Consider the following 22,354-nt stretch of genomic DNA (forward strand, 5'->3'; position numbering starts at 1 on the left):
ATTATAATTTTGACTGTATGTGTAATTAGTGAAAGGACCAGTTGAATGCAAGTGAAAGACTAAGAGAAGCACCAGTTTGCTATATGCTTTTATAATAGATTCATTATAAAAATGTAGAAAAATATTCTGTAACCATTTTCTTTCCTCCTGCCAAGCAGTTGTGTCAGCCAAATTGCATAGAAGGTAAAAATAATAATAATAATAATAATAATAATAATAATAATAATAAATATATATATATATATATATAATATATGAGGAAAGGCCATACATAGAGAAAAAGAAGCATCTGCATCCTAGATCCAACACAGATTCAGCTAAGACTGGAACTGTGGGGCTGCCACAGTGGCATCTGCTGATCTGGAAATATATGGAAATATGTCTAGGTTTGGAAATGGAAATAGGCATGTGGCAGAAAAAGGTGAACAATATATGGTAAAATAACAATTAAATAATAGAAGAGAATAGGAGAAGATGACAGAAGGACTATGAGGAATCTGTTGGAGGGCTGGAGGAAACAAAAATGTAGTTTCCCATGACTGTAGCTATTAGTGGCAAGAAAGGATAAAAGGAGGAAAAAAAGGAATATATAAACAGATAGAACTGGCAAAGCAGTGAACACACCAGTGACATCAGAGGCATTCCAGAGTTCCTGATGTTGAATTGACTGCCTGCAATGGCAATGGCCACATTTTGGTTGATTGCACCTGAAGACTCTTGCTCTTCTTCTGGGTTTCCTGCGCGTCCCTTTCCGCTGCGAATATCTGAAACTAAATTTGAAATATTCCATTGGAACTTCAGGAGCAATCCAGCTGCTTCTGCTCACATGTCACAGTTTTCCACTGGTCTATAACTTGGCAAAATAACTGGCAACTCTATCCCTGAGATTTTTTTTGTCTGGCTGAGGTACCAAGCAGTGAAAGAGGCACAGCATGAGCAAGAGAAATTGCAGCCATCTGCAAAGACTGCCAAATCATTCAAATATATAAAATACATAAAATGTGGTGGCAAACATGAGATTATCTCTGAAGTTCAAAGCCAAGCCAGTGCTTTGTAAGACTTGGAACCAACTAGTTCTAGTGCATGTCAGTCAAGAGGGTAAGAAACAGAGACAGTAGACATGGATTTGTTAATACTTAACAAAGTATGCAAGTCTGCTAAAAGCTGACAGATCCAGTATTGCCTGCTGACTTAAAGACAGATTTTATTTCAGGCACCTAATTGCTTCTATTCCCTGCTAGTTCTCAACATCAATTTCAGCAAAAGAACTTATTTATCCCTAAATTTTGTAAAAATCTTGTGTGATTCTGAGCATCCATATTTTGTGTTTTGCAAGGTCTGTTTCAGAGAAGCTGACTCATCAGCTGGACCCCCTGTGTCGAGAATGGGATCACAGCCTCTTGTGACAGATTCTCCAAGGAAGACACTCTAAAACCTAGACTAGTTGGTACACCTGGGCTTCTTCATAATGATTCTTTTCACCTATGGCATAAGGATAATACTTAGATTAAAAGAATGGTGTAAGATCTAATTAGCCAATGTACAGTAAATGCTTTCACCTTACTCATAAGTGATAAGTAACACTTTCATATTAGTAAGTTTTTTGTCAAGACATTTAAAGGCGAAGTATTTTCAGAACCAGTGACAAAACTATACTCTTTGAAGTTTATACATTTAATTAATTAATGTTAATAGCAGCAAAAAAAGCAATAGAAAAAGAGAATGTAATACAATTTCTACAATTGTGGTGTAACATGATGTCAGTATCACTAGCAGTATTTTCACTACCACTAAGTATTTCTTGCAGACCTTGCAGGTTTTATTTCAAAGGTCATAAAACCTATACTAAGAGATATGCAGGTGTATTTACAAATATATCTCTGGTCTATCACATCCTCATGAAGTGAGGACACTGAAGTTTTTCCTGTCTGTAAAAATCCAGTTTACTCCTAAGTACAGAAATATTCACCCTTACTAGACTAATCTTTTATGTTTGATAAATTATTCAGACAAGTCCCTCTTAGATGTTGAAAAATTCAAAGACAAAAAATTCTTACTTGTAAAATCATGGAGTTGTGGTAGTGAATCCAAAATGATACCAACCAAAGGGAGGTAAAGAGCTGCAATTTTAATCTTCACCTCCTTTTTGGAGCAACGTGGGTCTAGGTCATGGGAACTCAGCAGGCTAAGGATAGCACTGACAGCTTTTCTTTGCACCTTGCTAATCCTGTTAACACAGAAACCATCCATGAGTTCCATTCATGGATCATGCACAAATCATTTATAAATCAAAGATTTAATAAATAGAAAGAAGGTGAAGGAAACAAACAATATGCAATATGCACTTGATGATCTCTTTCATTCTGAGCAGAGATCCATGTTCCCTGCAAACAAAAGGTATCTTGTATCTCCAAGCCACTTTTCCACAAAGACCACTCAAGTCTTTCAAATTTTCCATAAAAATTCATTGTGGCAAAGAGAGAAGGAAAAGAATCAAACTCTGGCCAAAGTTTAGCTAAACACTTAAGTTCAAAGACAGAGGTGTTTCAGAGGGAAGAAAAATGGAAATTGTGTGTTCTCAATTTGTGCATTCAGCCAACACTACCACCATAAATAGCATATTTTCATTCATTGGGAAGAACATATCACAGATAAAACCATGACTGGGTCAGTGCTATGTCACAGAGTGACTCACTGAAAAGAATGGGGGAAGCAGGACTGTCCTGGAGTCAAACTCTGGCATTGCCAAGAGTAACAGTGTGACCTGATCCCGTTTTAAAATCTGCAAATTAGGATACTCACCCCTCGCAGTCTGCATCCAGTGCTGCTGCCAACTCAGTGAAAAGCAAGCCAGTCAGGAAGTGCTGCTGGCGGTATTCGGCTGAGAGGTCAAACATACTTGTGATTTTCTGGTCCTGGAAACTAGAGCAGGAGCTGGAGTTCTACAGAAATATATTAGAAGTGTTAAAGAATACCAATGTTTCTTAAAGAGATCACAGTCACAGTCAATGCAGCCAACAGAAGATCTCTGCCAGAGGAAAACCACAGACTTTGAAAGAAGGTTGGACATTTTGGAGGAAGACATCTGTGTGTGAAATTAAAAGCATCTGATTTCAAATGAGCTACTCACTAGGATGCAATCTCATCCTTTCCATTCTGTGTGAGTAACTAATTTTATACTATTTGAGATATAAAATTCCTACCCTGTATTCATTAGTTTGGACAGGACACAAAGCCAGAAATTTGTCCATTCTTGTTATAGTGTTGCAGGTCAGCCATTAGCTATCATAGAGCAAGAAAGTGCCTCTACATTAATAGGGACTTTGGTGTCAGAATCTGTTCACTGTTTGTTCTTCAATATCCATGATGTCTAGTGTGGAAGTAAGGTCAGGAAAGACATGTGAATAGTGTTTCCTTTTCCCTGGAAATCCTTGGCTGAGCTTGCTGGCAGCTGGCATAATTTAGACCTGCCTTCAAACTGCACTAATTTATGGCTGTGACTGATACATAGCCAGCCCAGGAATGGAAAGTTGCTCCTATATATGTGCTGTGAACTTAAGTTTCTCCAATCATAGGTGTGTGCCACAGGTCACCTGGAATGTTTTTGTCCCTTAGGTGCAAATAAGTCTTAGACTCTACTCCCCACTGCAGTGACTGGGTTTTATGAGTCCAAATTTTGCTTTTAATCTATATTCTTCAGTACTCCTTCCAATATTTATGTCAGTCACCTGGGAATAGTCCCAGAGCCCAAACACGTGAAGTATCAGTATACCACACAGTGGCAGCTATCTTCTGGAATACTGGATGTATATGAACCCCATGTCTCCTAGCAGCTTCATATTTTGGATCTCTTCAAATTAACCCCATGTCTCTTAGCAGCCCCACATTTTGCATCCATACTTAGGCCCACTCCCATTCAACCTCAAACAATCAGACACTGACTGTACTATGTTTGTGTGAAATAATGTCAAAGTGTAGGGCACCCAGTTAAGTGAGTTTGGCTTCCCTCAAAAAACTTCAAAAGATTTATTCACAGGACCATATTTCTACTGCAAGTCTAACTCAAGCTGGGCAGCACTCCTGCAGACAGATCAAAATTACTGCAAGGATGGTCAGCTACTCTATTAAATCATGCAAAGGCCACAAAAGCCTTATTGATTTGCACAGGTTGCACATTGTAGGTTACTCCTAAAGGAGAAAAGAGCTGATGATGTTGCATGAAGGAAAGATTAATTAAACTGGTGTCAGCCAAGCTCTGACTTGCTGGAACTAGTTACAAGAGCTATGTTGATTTTTTTTTGTCCCTGTAAGCAGAAGAGTCATATTTCTAGCTCTTTGGCCTCCAGGATTAGTATTAACAATTAGTATTGTGACATCTGCCTCTAAGACTGTGACACTTTGCTTTTAGGACCAGGAAAAACTTCAGGAAAATATTCTTTACTATTATGAACCTGTGACAACCCTTATTAAGGTATGAGATGCAGCACATCTTAGCATCCAACCAATTATTTGGCAATGACATTCAAAAAAGAAACCATGAGTTTTAACTGCTTCATTATTGAGACTGTTTTTGTACCTCCCATCATTTTTAGTTTCAATTTCACCCCCTTGCCTCCAAGCATTGTGGCAATTATGGAGCATTTCACTGAAATGCTTCAACTCAATCCTGACCTCTGCAAGATCACTGAGGTGGAAAACAGACTTGTGAACAGCCTTCAATAGGGGGTTTGTCCCATTGTAGAAAAGCAAGAAACCATCTCCATAGAATGCAGAGGAGAAGAGCACAAGATTGGCAAAACACTGTGTCATGTGCCAACCAACAATTTCTTTCTTTTTTTTTTTTTTTTTTTTTTTAATGTGTTTGTGAATTCTGTAGTCAGGAAGGTCATGGGAGGTCCTGACATTAAGGAAGTCTAGATCTGTGTCAGTATTAGACCAAGTCTGAAAAAATTTCTGGAGATAAGAGATATGATGAAGATTGCTTGGTCTACTCAGGATACTTGAGTGTTTCCGCACAGAAAATCATAAAGTTCAAATAAAAAGGAGAACATTGTTCAGAAAACCACAAAGAAATCATGGACAAAGATATAGCATGATCTGTAGTAGTGTAGTGGGGAGAAGCCCAGAAGAAAGAACATTGTTACTGGAAAAAAAAAAAAAAAAAGCATGATAATCCTATTTTAAGCAACATGAAGGCTCAACAAAAATTCACTATTCCAGGATATTGAAAATTGCAGTGTATGAGTCCCTAACTTAGATAGTGGCACCATCTACTTCCACCTGGGAAGTAAGAAGTTCCATTAGAAGGCAAACACACATAAAGCATACACTGCTGCATGCCATAATTCTCCAAAACAGATATTGAAATCCATATTTGTGTTTGTATGCAGAGGGATAAAGTGTGCCTGTAAACTGGCTTTCAGAGCTGTGCTACTTTTAGACTTTGTGTGTCTACCCCAACAGTCATTTTCTGTGTGTATGTTTCCAGGGGAGTGTCTGTGTCACACTGAAGATGCAGTTTTGCAGTAATACTCCTGTAGCCTTTCTTCTTATGTGCCTTTTTATCAAGTGAGAATTTTTTCTCCCTCATCCAACAGTGGCTGATTTTAACTTAAGTATTTGAATACAGAGCAATGTAAGTATTTTTCTACGTGTGCTTCCTGTGATGTTCATGCAATACCCATCTAATGGACAATCACCTGGGAGGACAAGGAGGGAGAGGGAGATGCTGGAGCAGATGCAGGTGTCATGAAGAAGAGGTTCAGATTGAGGTAATGCTCATGGCTGCAGAGAATTCTCAGGAACTCAAGCCTCATGGAAATCAGGGTGGAGAGTGAATTCAGCTTGTTGGAAAGCTAGGAAAAACAAACAAATAAAGTGTCAAGTGATGGGCTAGAATTATTTGAATTACCATGTAGTGAAATATCCTTTTCCTTGAAAAGGACATAGACACATAGCCCTGTGTGCATTAAAATGCTCACTGTACCTAACTAGTTTCCATACATTAGCTATTCTTTTTTTTGACAGTGATGATGTCTCTCTCCCTGCTCCCCAGGTGACTTATCAACTTCTGAAGAGATAACAAATGGTTTCTTTTTTCTTTTCTCCCAAAACAAAAATGTACAAAATTTTTGTCTTTTGCATAAGACAAAAATTAAAAACAAATCGAACTTTTCTGACTCTGTGGCAAACTCATAAAATGTCCTGCTAAGCAACACAGGACATCAGTGATCTCTTTATCAACAATAATCTCAGTGAAGGAATTCCTGGAGATATCTGACAGACCTGCACACATACAGGTCACAAAACATATGGAAAATGTTCCCTGTCAAATACAACAAATAATTTCATAACAACATCCTGCATCACCATTTATTTTTAATTTTCAGAGATGTGTAAAGCAAGAAGACATGTATCTTTTTGAGTGACTCCTCGAAATCTAAATACTATCCTCACAGCACTCAGCAAGAGGAGTCAGAAATTTGATCTGTATTATATGCTAAGGGAAGTAAAAAAGTAAAGGAAGAAAAGTGGTTCCATGGATGTCTTGCAGCAGTGCAAGCTATGACATTTCTAAAAGAGTCTTTGCCTCCACTCAATTTTTTTCCTGCAGATCACAAATCAAAAGAGATTTTAAAATCATTGCATATGCAATAGGAAATAGGAAATTTACCCAGACCTTTAACACAACTCAAAGCATCTTGATGGATAAACTAATCAAATAGAACAAAACACATAAGCCAAATGCAATCCCAATCATGCATAGTGCCTACCTGATTACAGTAATGTTTGATGAGATTAAACACAAATCCTCGATCCATTAAAGAAAGAAGATCATACAAGAAAAATGCCAGGCTGATATTAATTTTTTCTGCTTGCTCACTTTCCTTAAAAAAAAAGAAAAAAACACCAGTTATGATGTATAAAACTTACATAAAGATGGAAGACACTTTAGAATCATGAAAAAAGGGCAGGGGTCAGCTCCCAGAAACATCTCAGGGAAAATACAGGATAAGATTGTTTCAGTTCTCCAGTTCACATGATTTTGTTAAAATTGCACAGAATCACTTCTGTAAATTATTCCAACTGTTTCACAGAGAAATGACACAGGATGAATGAACAGGTCATTTGTGCACCCCTTTGGGCTGACAACAATGAAACAGAATTTGAGACCTGTTCTAAATTGCCTACTGGCTGCATGATTTTTTTTTTCCTATTGAACATCAGAGAATGCTGGTTTAGGACTTAAAACACATAAAATATTAAGAAAAACCTGCACTGACTTTGCTGACGGAATGGCAAGTAAATTTTGTTTAGAAATTTTAAGTGTAAAACTGACAGTAACAGAACACTAGCAAGATAAAATCTGTGGGGTTCACCATCCAGCAGCTAATCTCTTTTATGCCTGGAATTGATCTGATTACCAGAGACACACAGCCTCTAGCAAGAAGCACAAAAAACTTCATGTACCCTCCAAAATGAGGCTACAGTTACTTCAAACCAAGCATACCAAAGAATTTAAATCATGAACTCTCAGTAGCCTATGTAGTTCACTGAGAGGAATTAGTGAAGGTGCTTGAGGGATCTGCACACATTCAATGTTCAAAACTGACAGAGGAGATGACTGAGAAAAATATTGCCTGTACTGGCACCTCTGATTAGTGAGAACAGGTGTGCAGCACCTCAGGGTGGCTACAACTCACTTTTTCATTTTTCAAGCTTTTTGTTTCTGTTTAGGAATATATATATCCCCTGCAATCTGAAATTTGCACAGGAAAACATTTTTCTACAGTGAAAAAAAGCTAGTTTTCCACCACCTTATAGAGCAGGCAAGCTCTATACCAAATACCAGATGTATCACTGTAAAAATTCAGGGCAATCTGACATGCTTAACTATATATTGAAACATCAATTATCACTTTGCAGATTTAAAAATCAGACACACATTGCCTACTACTCTATATACCTAACCAGTGGCCCTAATTCCAAAAACACTACAGTGGAATTTTCACACACAATCAGGTTCTATACGCTGATTCTATCAAAACGAGAATTAAATTAACAACACACAAAACCCTGTGTATTTCTTGCGAGGAAGCCATAAATACTAGTTTCTTTGCAAAGCCTACAATGCTGTTAAAGCGTCTTTATTTCACAGAAGTTCAAAAAAAAAGTCAATGATTGCTTAGGTGAACATCTCTGTGGAAATTATTTCTTTGCATGTGGCTATCACAGAAGCACCCCAGTGGATTGAGCTTCAAGGTGAAGCTTCAAGAACAACCTTTTTGTGGACAGTGACAATCCCTTCTGTCATTCTCTGCCCCAGTTTGTCTGGTCTTAGGCTTTCCCAGTTTCTGACCCTCAATAGCACTTGGAGAAGTAGGTTAGGAATCTGAGCTTGTTGAAAAGTGACCAGCAGGCAGCTGGTCCTGGCTGCTCTGCTGGGCTACCACAGTGCATTTGGCAGCTCTGAGCCATGAAAACAAGTTGGTTGCAACAACTGAATGAACAACAGTCACTCATTGCCTATCCGTGGCCTTAGTGTTTTTTTGTTTTGTTTTGGTTTGGTTTGGTTTGTTTGTTTGGTTGGTTGGTTTTTGTTTTGTTTTGTTTTGTTTTTTTTGTCAGTCCAAAGGGGTATCAATGATGTAGACTCACATTAGCAACGTTAAAATATAAATTACGATTCGTGATCCTTTCAACTTTATAATCTGTTGTATCAGTGCAATTTGTTAAAAGTAGCAAGAATTTAATGGGACTAAGGGTTTATTTCTTGTCTTCAATTTTCAAGTGGCCAGTGCCTCTTTAAAGAGGTCAAGGGTTAGATCACTTGTGGCTGGCTTGTGCAACACTCACAAGGAGCAATGCCCTCCTCTGCCTTGACTGCTATGGAAAAGTCAAATGAGGAATTAAACACAATGCAGGAGGATAGAGGGTAACTGCAAATGGGGATAAAAGGAAAAAGTCTTGCTGGGGCTGCAGTCTGATGTGCTGGCTAACATGGCATAAAGCATTACTAGAAAATGGATATCCATTCTTTCCTGCCAATAGGAAAGGGAATTCTCTTTCCTTGCACACTGTAGCCACACTGAGAAGCAGGGTGAGGAACTGAATAAAAACAATCTGCCAAGAGAGTGCAAGGATGCCCTTTACACTGCCACAACTCTCGCTTAAGGTCCATGTGAGAATATTGGCTTAATTCTAGTAGCACTGCTGATATTGAAATGAGATTAAGTGTAGCTCAACATAACACAAGATGAGTAGCAAGGATTCATAATTTCATCCACTTACCTTGGGTGGCTTGACTACAAGTGCAGCAATCTCTGAAGTAATCACACTAACTATAGTGGTAATATCATCTTTGAAACGATCGGAGAACCGGCTCCTTCGTGGTTGCTTCTCCGTGTTGTGAACATACTGGGCCATGCTCTTTATCTGCAAAGCAGAAGAAAGAATACTAAAAAAAATGCCCAAACTGGAGGTAAAATACTGCTTTAAGTTTGTTTGTAAGAGTGAGAGTTCCTACTTCTTTTTCCCTGAATTTAATCACTCATTTTCTCAGAGCTGCTGTGATAAATCGTACATGGCAATGACAACAGAGGGTCTAAGACTCAAATACAGACAGACATTGATTCCTGTTCATATTTATGCAGTTGGGCTACTCTCAGTACTTGAAATCACAATCACCCTTGCATCTTGCAGTTCTGACATGCTGCTGCTTGCAACTTTTTGCCCTTCCTGGTGACAGACAGGGAGTGACACTTGTGGAATTCTTAATTCTTGACCTAATGTTGCATTACCTACATGCTGACAGTGGAAATCTGTGTATTTTTTCCACTGACATGCATCACCGCAGGGCTCTGTAGAACTGTGAGTTTGTGGAGCTTTGTCACTGCTCCCAGGTTGATAACAAAATGGAAAAGACAGGAGCAGCTATGCACTGAAAAGGAAGGGCTTGGTTGATGAGTGTCTCTCAGTCTTTTGCAAGCTGTGCACTACTGCTCATGTAGTTCATGCAGAACTTTGCCATTACTGCCATAGTGAGGAAGAAAGGTGAACACCAAAAACTCTTTAGTTTTAGTACTTTCATTATTTGAGACCTCTCCTTTACACAGGGCTGGATAACTGAAGAGGTCACCACCCAACTGAATCTGTGCCTGGAGCACCTACCACACACCACCATTAACTAATTGCAAAATGCCACTGTCGAGTCTTACCAGGAGCTCAAAGAAGAACCAGGCATACTTGAAGACTGCTTCTCTCACCATGCCCGTGCTGACCACCATCTGCAACGCCAGTTCCTCATGGAAATGCTACATAATAAACACAGACTGTTGGAAAAATGCCTTTTCAATCAACTCATCTTTCACTCTCAACATCTTCCCTGTGGGAAACTTCTCCATACTGGAGGGTGAGCAGCCGGATGGGGATGTGTGGGCATCTTTGTAAGATCAGAAGGCAGATTTGACAAAAATGACATCTCAAGAATGCTGTTGCCAAGCATACTTTGAAGCCCATTTTTCTGTGGATCCAGAACTGTAGATAACTGAAGAGAGAAATGCCTTTGGACCATTCTCAGGTCATTATCTACATGCATGATAGGGAGCAGTCATGTTTCCCACTACCTGCTAAGCATTTTTGTTTAACACATCCATGTTTTTTCTGAGAGAAGGCAGAAAAGTAAGGTTGACTCTGTGGTGGAAGAGAAGGACAAAAAAATAACCACAGCAGACCTTGTACAGACATCTGTAGATAGAGAAAATACTTTTTACACTGAGATCTAAACACAAGACACACACAACCCCAATTATCTAAACTTTTAGGAAATTCAAATCTGCACTACAAAAAGTTCTAAAAGCCACAAAAAGGGACAAAGAAAAGAATTCTTCACACAAGGAACAGGAGGCAAATATTTCTGAATGTAATTTACTGTAACATGTAAAGACATGTATCCAAGGGTAAACAGCAGCAGAAAATGACCGAGGCTTTAAGACCTTGAGAAAGAGAGCAAATGGAGGATCCAGACAGGCTGCTACTTGTCTAAATCTGTCCTGGATAAAGAATCTAAAGACTCTGGAGCAGGAGCAAAAGAAGTTTGAGTAACATTTACTCACTGATTCAACATCACTAATTCCTTGTTTGATAAAACTGGCTGATATTTTGTTCCGTTTGCCTCCCTCTCTGCATTCAGAATCACTAATTGCCAGCACTACCTCAAGATGCTCCAGTTTCTGTAAGGAGTTCCCTCATGCACAGCATGTAGCCTACCTTTTTATTGGATGGTCTTGCACTTCCACAGAGGCCTGACATGTCATTTGTTCCTTCAACGTAGTAAGACATCCGACTGGAGCTGTGATCCACAGGCTGAGGGGACACAGACAGAAGAAATACATAATAGTAAATTCATAAGTTACTTAATCTAATTAGGGTTTGGGGTTTTTTTGTTTTTTGTTTTTTGTTTTTTTTTTTGGTTTTTTTTTTTTAAGCATGCACAGGCATTCATCTAAATGCATCTAATTCTTCTCCTTCCTTCTTCCCATCCCTTTTCCCACTCAAGGCTGAAGAGCACCTGAAAGCAGGAGCACAGTAGCAGCAGGGTGCAAATGCCAGCACTGCCATCAGGTGCCCAATGGCAGCACTGCAGCTGCACTTTGGAGTATAAAATTCAGCCTTCAAAAGGTCTAAGTTTATCCCCTGCTCTACATCGAAAATAATTAGCCCCTTCAAGTCTTCCTTCCATTAAAAGTTATGCCAATCTAAGAGGCAGTAACCAGTTGTAAATTGCTACATTTATCGATTTGATGAAGCCGTAATATCAAACATTTTAATTTTGTATTAATTTGGGAAAATGCTTTGAACTCTGGCTTGTTTTTTTTTTTTCCCTAGGACAAAGTACATTAGAGTAAAAGTCATAAACTTCAAATCTACATTATTAAAAATTGCTATGGATGGATATATATGCCTATAAAAACAAATCAAATAAATTGTCAAAGCCTGTGTATCTTACTAGTTCTGGTTTAATTAGCTGAAGATCAGTACCTATTTGTTTTAAATGGAAAGGCATATGCTCATTCAATAGAGAAAAAAAATTTCTAAATAGTTCTGAAAACAACCTACTTGAGAAGCAATACTTTAAATATTTAACACTCAAAGAGAAGTGAGGGGGGATATGGTTCAGACCTCATCAGATGTATTGCTGTAGAGCTCTGCCAGGGCTGCAATGAGCAGCAGGCTCCTTGCACAGGGGAAAAAAAATCCTGCTTTTGCTAGAGACATATCTTCCCAGCTCCACGCTCAGCAGCCAACTCTAAGTTTTAGTTTCCTCAGACAGCTGTGCACAACCATCCTCACAAACCTCTGACATAGGCTGGAATGCTGTAGATCAGCAAGCACCTGGTGCCAATCAGGGAAGCAAAATCCTTCCTCTTGGATGTTGCTGACCTTTTTGTCCTTCAAGCCATTGCTGGCTTATGTAGCAGTGGGTGGGAATACAGAGGAAGTTTGTATTTCACTCTATGGTTGAAGTATTTGGAAAGACCTGAGTGCAAATTATGGACATAGCATTGGCACTGTAGCTGATATAAAGCTATGGGGATGCTGTCATAATACTGACTATCTTATTTTATTTTTTAAAATAGGAAACTATTTAACAATAAACAAAAAAAAGTAAGAAAGGTCTGTGACTGCACTGACTCTGCAACTTGGACCAGACCAGGTCACCAGATGTGAACAGAACTTAAATATCTGGAATAACAGGATAGTGAGGCACATAAAAAACCCACAAATGCCTCTGTGGAGTGTCTAAGCCACATTGGTAAGAAACATCAGAATTTAGCAGTGGGATTTAGCATGTATCTATGCCAAATCAGATAAACAGAAAATGTTTCTGGTGATATATACAGTGGATTTACAAGGAACAACCACAACCCCCAAAGACACAATCTAGATTATTAGGTTTTGGGCCATACCATTCTTCAGATTATTTGCCTTTGTTTTCTTTACCTTGGATGACATGATGCTTTTGACCTCCTCATCATTTGCAGCTTGTGTAACAGTGATGTCAGGATTGCTGCAGCTTTTCACTCTGCTCTGCAGGAGTTTATTTCCAACAGACACTGCAGAAGTTCGCCCAAAGGTGTAATAACGAGACTCTGTCAAAACAGCACTGCTGCCTCCACCTGCCAGGGTGAGATGTTTGAATTAAAACTAAAGGGACATGTATGAGGCTCAAGCCGGTTTTGCTCAGTGGTGCTTGTTATAATATCAGCATTTTGAAAATAATAAAGCTCCTGACAAGCCCACTAGCAACTGCTTCATTAACGATCCACGCAGGCAATGAATGACAAGTTACAGATGTTGCCCCAGTCAACTGCTCACAGGGTGATTGCACAAGCAGGACCAAAAGATTAATAGGGATGGCTAAATAGCAGGACTATTACAACAGTTCTTTCTTCCCATCAGCTCTTTTTAATTCGCTGTAGATTAAGACTATATTCACAGGCCTAAACACAAACCACCAATTTCAACACATATGATTTAATGTGATGTTTGAAGTATCCAAGGAATCGGGGAGCACTTCCATCAGGAATTTCACTACATGATATCTAGCTTTCAGTTTCATTGCATACCTTTGTTTTTCCAGGACAAAGAATTCCTAAGTGTATGTGAGTTCACAGATTTTAGAATATGCCAATATCAGTCTAAAAGTCACTCACGGGGGATTTAAATTAATATTCAAAAGAGAAAAAGGCCTACATACCTTTAGCTCTCACAGCACAGCTGCTTGTGGTAAGTCATTTAATATACAGAAATTAAATGAATCCTATAGGCTTTAGGATAATGGTTGCAACAGAATAAGAGAATGGTTGAGGTTGGAAGGGTCTTCCAAGGCCATGTAGTCCAATCCCTCTTCTCAAGCAGGCTCACCTTGAGTCAGGTGCCTGGGGCTACAACCAGGTGGCTTCCTACTATCTCCAAGGTGACAGGCTCCAAGAATCACCTGCCTAAACCTGCTGGTCATACAGCATTTTATCCTACAATAACATCTTTAATGCAAAGGAGATATTGGGTGAGCTTGGCCCTATACCATCTGACAGTAGGTTACTTTGCATGGAAAGTAACTTACTGATGTACAGGTCAGTAAAAAATTGGCATCTTAAGGCCATTTTAACTCATGAAAGAAATTCTTCTAGAAGAAGTTTCAGTTTAGGTGATCTCTCTTCATTCATCTTCACAAAGCTACAACATTGCTTGTAGCTGTGGAAACCTCTCACCTCAACCCTTCATCTTAAATGAATAACTGAGGGATGGAGATTTTAATGGGCAAGTCCATATTGCTCTTTGCTGACCTACCTCTGAGAAAAACGGTATATCAGAACAGTGTTTAAATGGTATACAGTCTGGGTCTGAGAAGCTGAGTTTGGGATCTTACAGGTCAGTGCTTTAAGTCTGTTTCTGAAAAGCACCATGCTGAATGAATAGCATGTATCAAGAAAAACAAAAAAAACACTTTTGCAACCCCTGCACCATGATTGCAACAATACCTGGTTTGACCACTTCTCTCTGTGCGTCTGGCAGACGAAATACGTAGTACACATAAGATGCCAGGAGGCAGTTCCTCCCATGCTGATCCTTGCTCAGCTCCTTGCTGTTGTGGAGACTATTCACTATTGCAACCACAGACTCAAAGGCAAACTGTGAGAAGTTGGCTGTGAAACAAAGGCAAGAGTTAGAGTCAGCACTGAAGGCTGTAACACAATTAAGTGAGGGCATTATTTGCATCAACAACTAATCTTACAATGTTCAATTCAGAACAAATTCAGAGTTTTAGACAGCAATTGCTCTGCCTGACCAGACCCACAGTCTACTTAGGCCAAACAACACTCTTTAGCAGGCCCACTGACTTTCAGCCTAATCACTGCTATTCTGTCAGTTTGTGGTATATAAAAGCAGACTGTAACTGTTAATTGAGTTTCTAGTAGCCTGCACACATTTCCTATAAAATATCTTCTTGTAGAACACTAAGATTCACTTGTCTCCAGCAACAGACAACTACAAGCTAGCAGGCTTTAGCACAAACATTGTAGTGGATGAAAAGTGTTGATTTTCTAAATTAAACAGAAGATGAACTACACAACTATCTGCAAGAATGCCATTCTTCTGCACTTAACATATGTTATGGGCAACTGGCACCTCAGTAAAACAAAAATTAGACCTTAGTATTGTTGTTTTTGTGCTCATTCAACTCTGTCTAAAGATATTTGGACAGAGGATATGGTGCAGACAGCAGTGTCAGTTGTAGGATAATGATTTTACTGGTGCTGTACTTGCAAAACAACTCAATTCCAAATAATGTTGAACCACATCCCACTTTCTGACCTATATTTTCAGGTAAGTAAATTACTACAGTTTAATGTACCTCCCAGCCAGTGACTAAGAATCCTTATGTAGGGAGAAAGGATAAAAAGCAACAGGTCAGTTAAGCCTGATTAAATTGTGCAGTGAAACTCTGTCTTGAGCACCACAACTTTTTCTGAAGTGTGCTACCCTAGCACACAATCCAAACTGGAATATTTTAGCAACCATTCCCACCACATTTCCAGATTGCTTGAAAAGCCTCCTGAAGACCATGAACCAGTAAATACCTGTCTGGCCAGCTATGACCATAGGCTGCACAGCCAGCTGGAAAAGTTTATCTAGTACCAAATGCAAAAATAAGACAAGAGGTTCGAGGCGTGAAGAATTCAAACAGATAATGCTGAGTTTCAATTCATGCTCCAGTGAAGCCTCTGTAATCTTCTGATCCATCACTCGAATGGGGAATGTCACTTGGCTTTCCAGAGAATGGCACAAGGTGAAGAACTTCTCCAGGTGGTTGTCCTGCAAATACAGTGCACTCACAGTTAACAAAGTCAATATATTTCACGGTACTGCTAGCCAAGGAAAGCCTGATTGTAGCACCTCATGGGTTGAAAGGAAAGATTTTCACCTTTCTGGCTTTCAGTAGTGGCTGCTCTGAGTGATCAACTAGTAAAGCAGCTGTCACAGCACTTTGTTTTATCTTCTTCATCTGGTTCAAATTCAGACTGTTACTCCCTTCACTAAACTGATTGCTTCATTTAATGAAAAGACTTTTTCTTCTATCTGATAAAACTCTGTCATATCATAGGTCTGTAGTCCCTCTGCTACTCACACCTGAGTTCCAGCCACATAGAGGTTATGTGCCATATGAATGTGCCCTATTTTTGTATTTAAAAAACATGCTGCAATGGGGTGATGGACCTACTTCAAACACAGGGCCTTCAGCTGTAAAGGACATATTTACAGGATTTACTAGAATGGGATAAGAAAAACAGCAAGACAAAACAAAACAAAGCCTTCTGCCTCAAAGCAGCACCTCAGTAAAATGGGCAAAAATCCAATTTCCTATGGCATTTAAATGACCAGAATAACTGAGGTCTCACCCAGCCCTAAGCTTGTCTTCCCAAACCACATGGCATTGACAAGTGAGCTGCTTAACCCACACTGGAGGTGGGGAGGTGCTAGGTCTTTGTGGACACACTGTCTGAACTAGCCTTGAAGAACTGCAGAAACTGGCACTGTGCCCTGCCAGCACCTTGCAATCACAGCCTGAGCAGATCCTTGCTGAGCTGAGAGGACACCAGGCCCCCTATTGCTCCATGTGACTTGCTGCCAAGAGTGCTCACTTATTCAATTCTACCAATAGATTTAATTTCACCAAAGGATTTCATTCACAGAGGATATCACATTATTTCCGCAGCTCGTAATTTTTTTAACAATTTTTTTTTTAACTGTATGAGCTTAAATACCTCAGTTTCATAAACCTGATAAATTGGCCTGGCTATCTGAATTTTCTTTGAAAAGAACCTACAACTGTGTGTTACTTCTGGTACATTACCTGGGTGTGAACAGATGATACAGCTTGAACTTCAACAATGAAAACACCCTTGTGTCCTTCAACCCACTTTATAGGTGGTGTCTGAGATGGAATTTTCTGTGATGGAAAAAAAATATGGGAATCATCTTCCTTTTAATGCTCAAACAGAAAGTCTGTTTACATCAGGGTCTGTAATATTCCCACTATTCACTTCAATTTAGACATTCAAATTCAGTGTCAAACAGAGGATGATAGCAAAGCATCTCCTTGTTCTCATAGACATTTGGACAGAAGCTGATGCACTGAACAGGGAAATTCAGAGAATTTCATCTGCATGTCTAGCACAGACCATGTAAATATACATCTTCTGATGGGATATTGTTAAGGCTAAAATTTCCTGGTCAAAGCATTGCCAAAGACATTCTGTGGTGATGTGGTACAGTTTAAACCCTCTGGACAAGTTTCCTACACGCCATATTTACTGAGAGGGCATGGATTTCTGCTCCAGTAACACCACCCGATTCTATTTCTATTCACCCTCCCACAAAGCCACAGAAAAAAAGAACAAATTATCCTATGGAAGAAATTGAATTATTGCCTTGACACTCTCTAAACAAATGTATCCCTGATTAGATAATTTACAAGAATTTGCTTGTATAGCTATCTTCTAAAAAAACAGTATAATGACATAAAATAATAACACCAGTGACAATAACAACAACAACAACAACAACAACAACATTTTCCCCCAGACTTTCTCTTTTCAAAAACAAAAAGGAGGCACTGCCTACCAGCAGACAGCAATGTTAGTTTGTAGAACACTTATGGTGTTCTCCTGCATTAGGAGAATACTACCTTTTAATAATTTTGTTTGTTACCTCAGGAGAGTGAATTGAATAGTGTAAAGGCAGTTTATCCAATGCAACAGGAAGACTATAATGTCCAGTTTGAAGACGATCATTTAACAGAATTGGCAGCCACTGAAACAAATGAAGAGAAAACACAGCAATATTCCTGATGATAAATGATTAGACCTATTTATTTTATTTGTTAGATACAGTCAACAAAACAACAAATGAGATATTGACCCAAGCTTCTCTGCTCCAACCCATTCAACAGTAATTTCTTTGTATTTTAAATTCAAAGATAGCTGTTAGCTACTGTAGAAAAATGTACACGACTGCTTTACAAACCATCTCTTTTGAAGAAAACAAACACAGAGCTTCTCATGTGTGACACACATTTTTCTAATTAATCAGATCAGAAGGATTTAGTGGATCCATGTTTTCATTTAAAAATTCATGTGTCTTGAATACACTCATTCTTGGTATTGATACAAACCAACAGCTAAAGTTTTGCTGAGATTAAAATGAACATCTTCCTTGTGGTCACCATGCCAGACTCACTTGTCATATCCCTGCACTGATATTTGGACACATTTAATTTTTTATTAAAATTATTTTTTAAAATTAAATTTTATTAAATTTTATTAAAGTCTGAAATAGCCTGGGTATTTGAATACCACAGAGCATAAAAATTTTGTATTTAGGTAAACAAAAACTTGGAAATTAAGTCCTCACCTATGCAAAATCTTGGCCCTGAACGAATTTATTTCTTAACAACCCCACAGACATTGGTGAGACTGTAACTGTCCATAAAAGAAAGCCCACTTGAAAGGATTCTCAGTACTGTGGTTAAAAAGCCCCAAAAGCAAGCAAAAAAACAAACAAGCAAACAACCAAAAATACACAAACACAAGGGCCTCCCAAACTTCCTAGCATGAACACATGGAAAGCACTTGTCAGGCTCCGCAGCTCAACTGCTGATCACAGTTCTAGGACATTTTTAAATCTGAAGCATCATTATCTTCAATTCTTTCCTTTTATATTAAAATCTCTCCAGTTAAAAATACTGTTTGATAAAGAAAAAGGTCAGAGACACTATGCTACAACATGTATTTCTTAACCTAAAACACATTAGTCTCAACATGAAGATAAAGAAGGCAAGAGAATTGCAGAGTAGCTTTTAGAGTCCTTCAGGTTTTTAAACCTTTATGTGGATAAAAGACAATTTATAACAGAAATGAAGTGCCATGTAAAATGTAATTGAAAATATTACATTAGCTGTTACCTCATGTATGAACATGGTAACAGTAATAATTGCAATTATGTATGGTTTAGAGGGAGGTTTTTTGCAATAAACAGAATCCAACAGAATGAGATTATGTTCTATAAAGCATTGTTGTTGCAAATATTTAGGTGCATATATCAGTTGAATCAGGATGAGGATGCAACACATCTCAGGCGGCATCTAGATTCTATTAATTCACACTAAGACCTTCCACTGTTTTTGCTGTATTGCCATAACCAGAAATGGAATAAATGACAAAATTCTTGACAAGGAGAGAGTCTGTTTGCATGGGATGCACTTAAACACACACATACACCCACTCACACACACCCACTCTTATGTATCACATGGAACTTACTGAATACCCTATGAGGGTTTCGACAGATGCCCCTTGCTTTGGTTGGCAGCTGATGTGATAGAATGTGAACAGTAGATGGTGTTTCTCTGTGAGTTTTGCTGGCAGCTTAATTTTCACTTCTTCATAAAAGTCAGGGGATCTGTTTAAAAAAAAAAAAAGCCAAGCATGTTCCCAGTGTAAGTACAAGACTGAGCAAGAGGCAAATTTGCCAGCTGGCTTTCAGATGCTATGGTTATAAAACCAGAAAAATACTGAAAACAGAGCTGAGATAAACAAAGTATACATATACATATACACATAATTTTTTATGAATTTGAAATATTTTTATGAATTATGAATCTGAAAGTTGTATTTATGAACAATCTACAGCTTTGAAACAGAAGAAAACAGACAGTATCAACTGGACAGTTTCAGCTTCTACCTATCTCTAGGTTTTAATCTCTGTTTTGGATTCTAAGATAAGTATTCTGCAAATCCTAAATCCCAAGTTCTCATTCATGGGAATTAGAATGTCCCTTCAGCTCTTTTGGATCTATGAATTCATTGAAGTGAATGATCTGAAAAATTGCGCTGCTTCCTGCTCCTGCTACTTAATCTTCATAGTGGGAGTATTCTCAGCTACTAAAAAGCTTCAAACAAGAAAAGCAATGGTTGCTTACACAACAGTCACTTATGCAAATTAATACAGCAATCCAGATTAGATACTATAAACTACACAAAACATAACATATTTAAAATGGCATTCCCTGATGAACTATGTAGGGTAACAATTATTTAAAGAGATCATGATCAATACTTCTCAAGTTGTATGAATTGTAACACTTACTTATTGTGATATGTGATAGCTGTGTATATTTCTTGGACAAATTCTGGACCTGAAGATTTCCCAAAAATTACCTAAATTAAGAAAAATAGAAAAATAACTGCAATCAGGACTACAATATTTATTTGTCATCATCTTGTATAAATTTTAAGACAGTGTCTGAAGATGTAAAATGACTCCACAATTTTATGTTAGCTTGTCAGCATAAATGTATTATTACCAACCACCTTCCCCAGGCTCCATTCCAGGAAAATGGAGCAGAGTTATTTCTAGAGTCACTGACTACCTCACATCACTTTCTTTAGTCAAACACTAAAAACCTAGGAATCACAGGAAAAAAGTTATGGTAAACGACTTACATGTTGTTACACTCTTTATCTAAGTGCTAAAAAGTTAAATAAAAAGTATTTTTAGAAGTTTTGTTTTTCAGTTGTAGGCTGCTTATTCAGGGTGAGATACATTTCACCTTACCTTAGAGGTGCAAAGTCCCTTTAAAATCAAGTAAGAGAAATAGGCATTTCTGCTGCTAGATTTGCTTTCCTGAGACACAGGTCCATGGTAAGGTCTTGAAATCAATAATTTAAAGAAAGCCCTGGGAGATGAGCTTAGACAAGAATCTCTGCACTGTGCAAGTCTATATTTATGTATTGAGAGGAAGGTCACTTACGGTGGAGAGGGAAGACAAACAAACTGTGTCTGTCCTAACCCTTTGTCAAAATCTAATCATAACACAGGCAGAGTTTAAGGAAACCAACAAAACCTTGTGTAAAAGAAGGTGCTATATTAACATGGCACAACTCTAGCTCTGGAAGAAACGTGGCTTGGAAAACACTGCCGATGCTCTGATTTCACATCCAAGGTTATGTGGAGGAAGGCTGTGAAGTATATATTAAACAATGTCAGCACTCTGATAAAGGCTGGTTGGGTGACAGTCCTTGGTCCAACAGATTGTTGGACTGTAAGTTTCCTTAAAATAGTATTTCCACTCATTGTCTTCCTGCTCCAACACATAAAATCACAGAAGGTTTTTCAATGTAATTCTCAAGTACCCAACAACACTGTCTTGAAAATATAAAAAAAATTTCAGGGTTAGAATGCTTCAAACCAAACCTCTGAAGCTTGGTAAAACTGAATAGAGGATCTTACAGTGAGAGATGTTGAATAACCTGGACATAGATAGAACTGTCTGCTCTGCTAGTACTGTACACATATGCCCTAACACACTGTGTGTTTCAAACATGGAAAGCTCTACCTAGGCTGCATGACTGTCCAGGCAATGAAAATCCCAACTTCTACCTTCCAGCATAATACCTGAGCACTTGTGTAAACATAGTGTAGGCAGAGAAGTAATCCTGGAAAACAGACTACATCCTTCTTACAAGGTCTCTGAAGCTCTGTGCATTTTACCTTTAGAAATCCCAGCATGATACTGATGTAATACTATGTCATTCTCCTGAAAATAGGGTAGGAAGATTTAGATAAGAGAGAGCAATATGCCTCTGGTTCCACTAGAATCACAAGTCTTTTTTGTTGTGGGTAATGAGCATGGCCCTGCTTTAGGATGAGAACAAAAGCTTCTCAAGTTCTCTGTGACAGGCTTCCTAAGGCCCCACTAGAAACTCTCGTGATTGGAGTAAATAATGACCTCTTTTCCAAAGGTTTCTCTGGAATGCAGGTAAACAAAAGCCAGCTAAGAAATCCCAGCATTTATTACCGGCATGGCACAGGATGGGTCTTCCCCACACATAAATTGGATCTTGATGGTAATGTTCCTTGCAGAAGCCAGTCGGTTTGCAAAATTCAGCCTCTGAGGGTAAACATAGAGGAGATTTCTGCAAGAAAGATAAGGGAGAATAAAATGGGTGAAATGGCAAGCATTCCTGTTTGAGTATTAGCATCTTGTTCATTCCTCCCCTCCCTGTCTTTCAATTCCACCTACATAGTGAAAGATTTGTCAGAACTCAGTTTCAGAAGTCCGCAGAAAAAAGGTGATTTCTTGGTGTGACACACAGAACATCCTGTGTTTAAGGTTTCACCTGCACTATGCTATGTTCTGTTACACACAAACAATTATCTTTGCTTGATGTAATGAAAAGCAGGAATCTCTCCAGAAAGCAGCTCCTTTCTCAGATATGAATAATCAGAT

At 38.5% G+C, this 22,354-nt stretch overlaps 1 protein-coding gene across 2 annotated transcripts in view; it reads right to left on the reverse strand.

Moving 5' to 3' along the window:
- The window catches only part of DOCK8 (dedicator of cytokinesis 8), a 70,913-nt gene that overhangs the window by 24,033 nt on the left and 24,526 nt on the right, over positions 1-22,354 (reverse strand). For both annotated transcript variants that reach the window (XM_083884505.1, XM_083884504.1), the window contains exons 14-29: positions 21,923-22,040; positions 20,212-20,282; positions 19,386-19,524; positions 17,776-17,877; positions 16,919-17,014; positions 15,645-15,879; positions 14,544-14,708; positions 13,003-13,178; positions 11,269-11,364; positions 10,218-10,313; positions 9,292-9,435; positions 6,774-6,887; positions 5,700-5,855; positions 2,803-2,942; positions 2,058-2,227; positions 625-770 (exon numbers count right to left, since the gene is read on the reverse strand). In XM_083884505.1, coding sequence (XP_083740631.1) covers positions 625-770; positions 2,058-2,227; positions 2,803-2,942; positions 5,700-5,855; positions 6,774-6,887; positions 9,292-9,435; positions 10,218-10,313; positions 11,269-11,364; positions 13,003-13,178; positions 14,544-14,708; positions 15,645-15,879; positions 16,919-17,014; positions 17,776-17,877; positions 19,386-19,524; positions 20,212-20,282; positions 21,923-22,040 — 2,164 coding nt within the window. The remainder of the gene's footprint in view (positions 1-624; positions 771-2,057; positions 2,228-2,802; positions 2,943-5,699; positions 5,856-6,773; positions 6,888-9,291; positions 9,436-10,217; positions 10,314-11,268; positions 11,365-13,002; positions 13,179-14,543; positions 14,709-15,644; positions 15,880-16,918; positions 17,015-17,775; positions 17,878-19,385; positions 19,525-20,211; positions 20,283-21,922; positions 22,041-22,354) is intronic.

This window comes from Zosterops lateralis (assembly GCF_965231275.1).
Source record: "Zosterops lateralis genome assembly, chromosome: Z".
NCBI lineage: Eukaryota > Metazoa > Chordata > Aves > Passeriformes > Zosteropidae > Zosterops > Zosterops lateralis.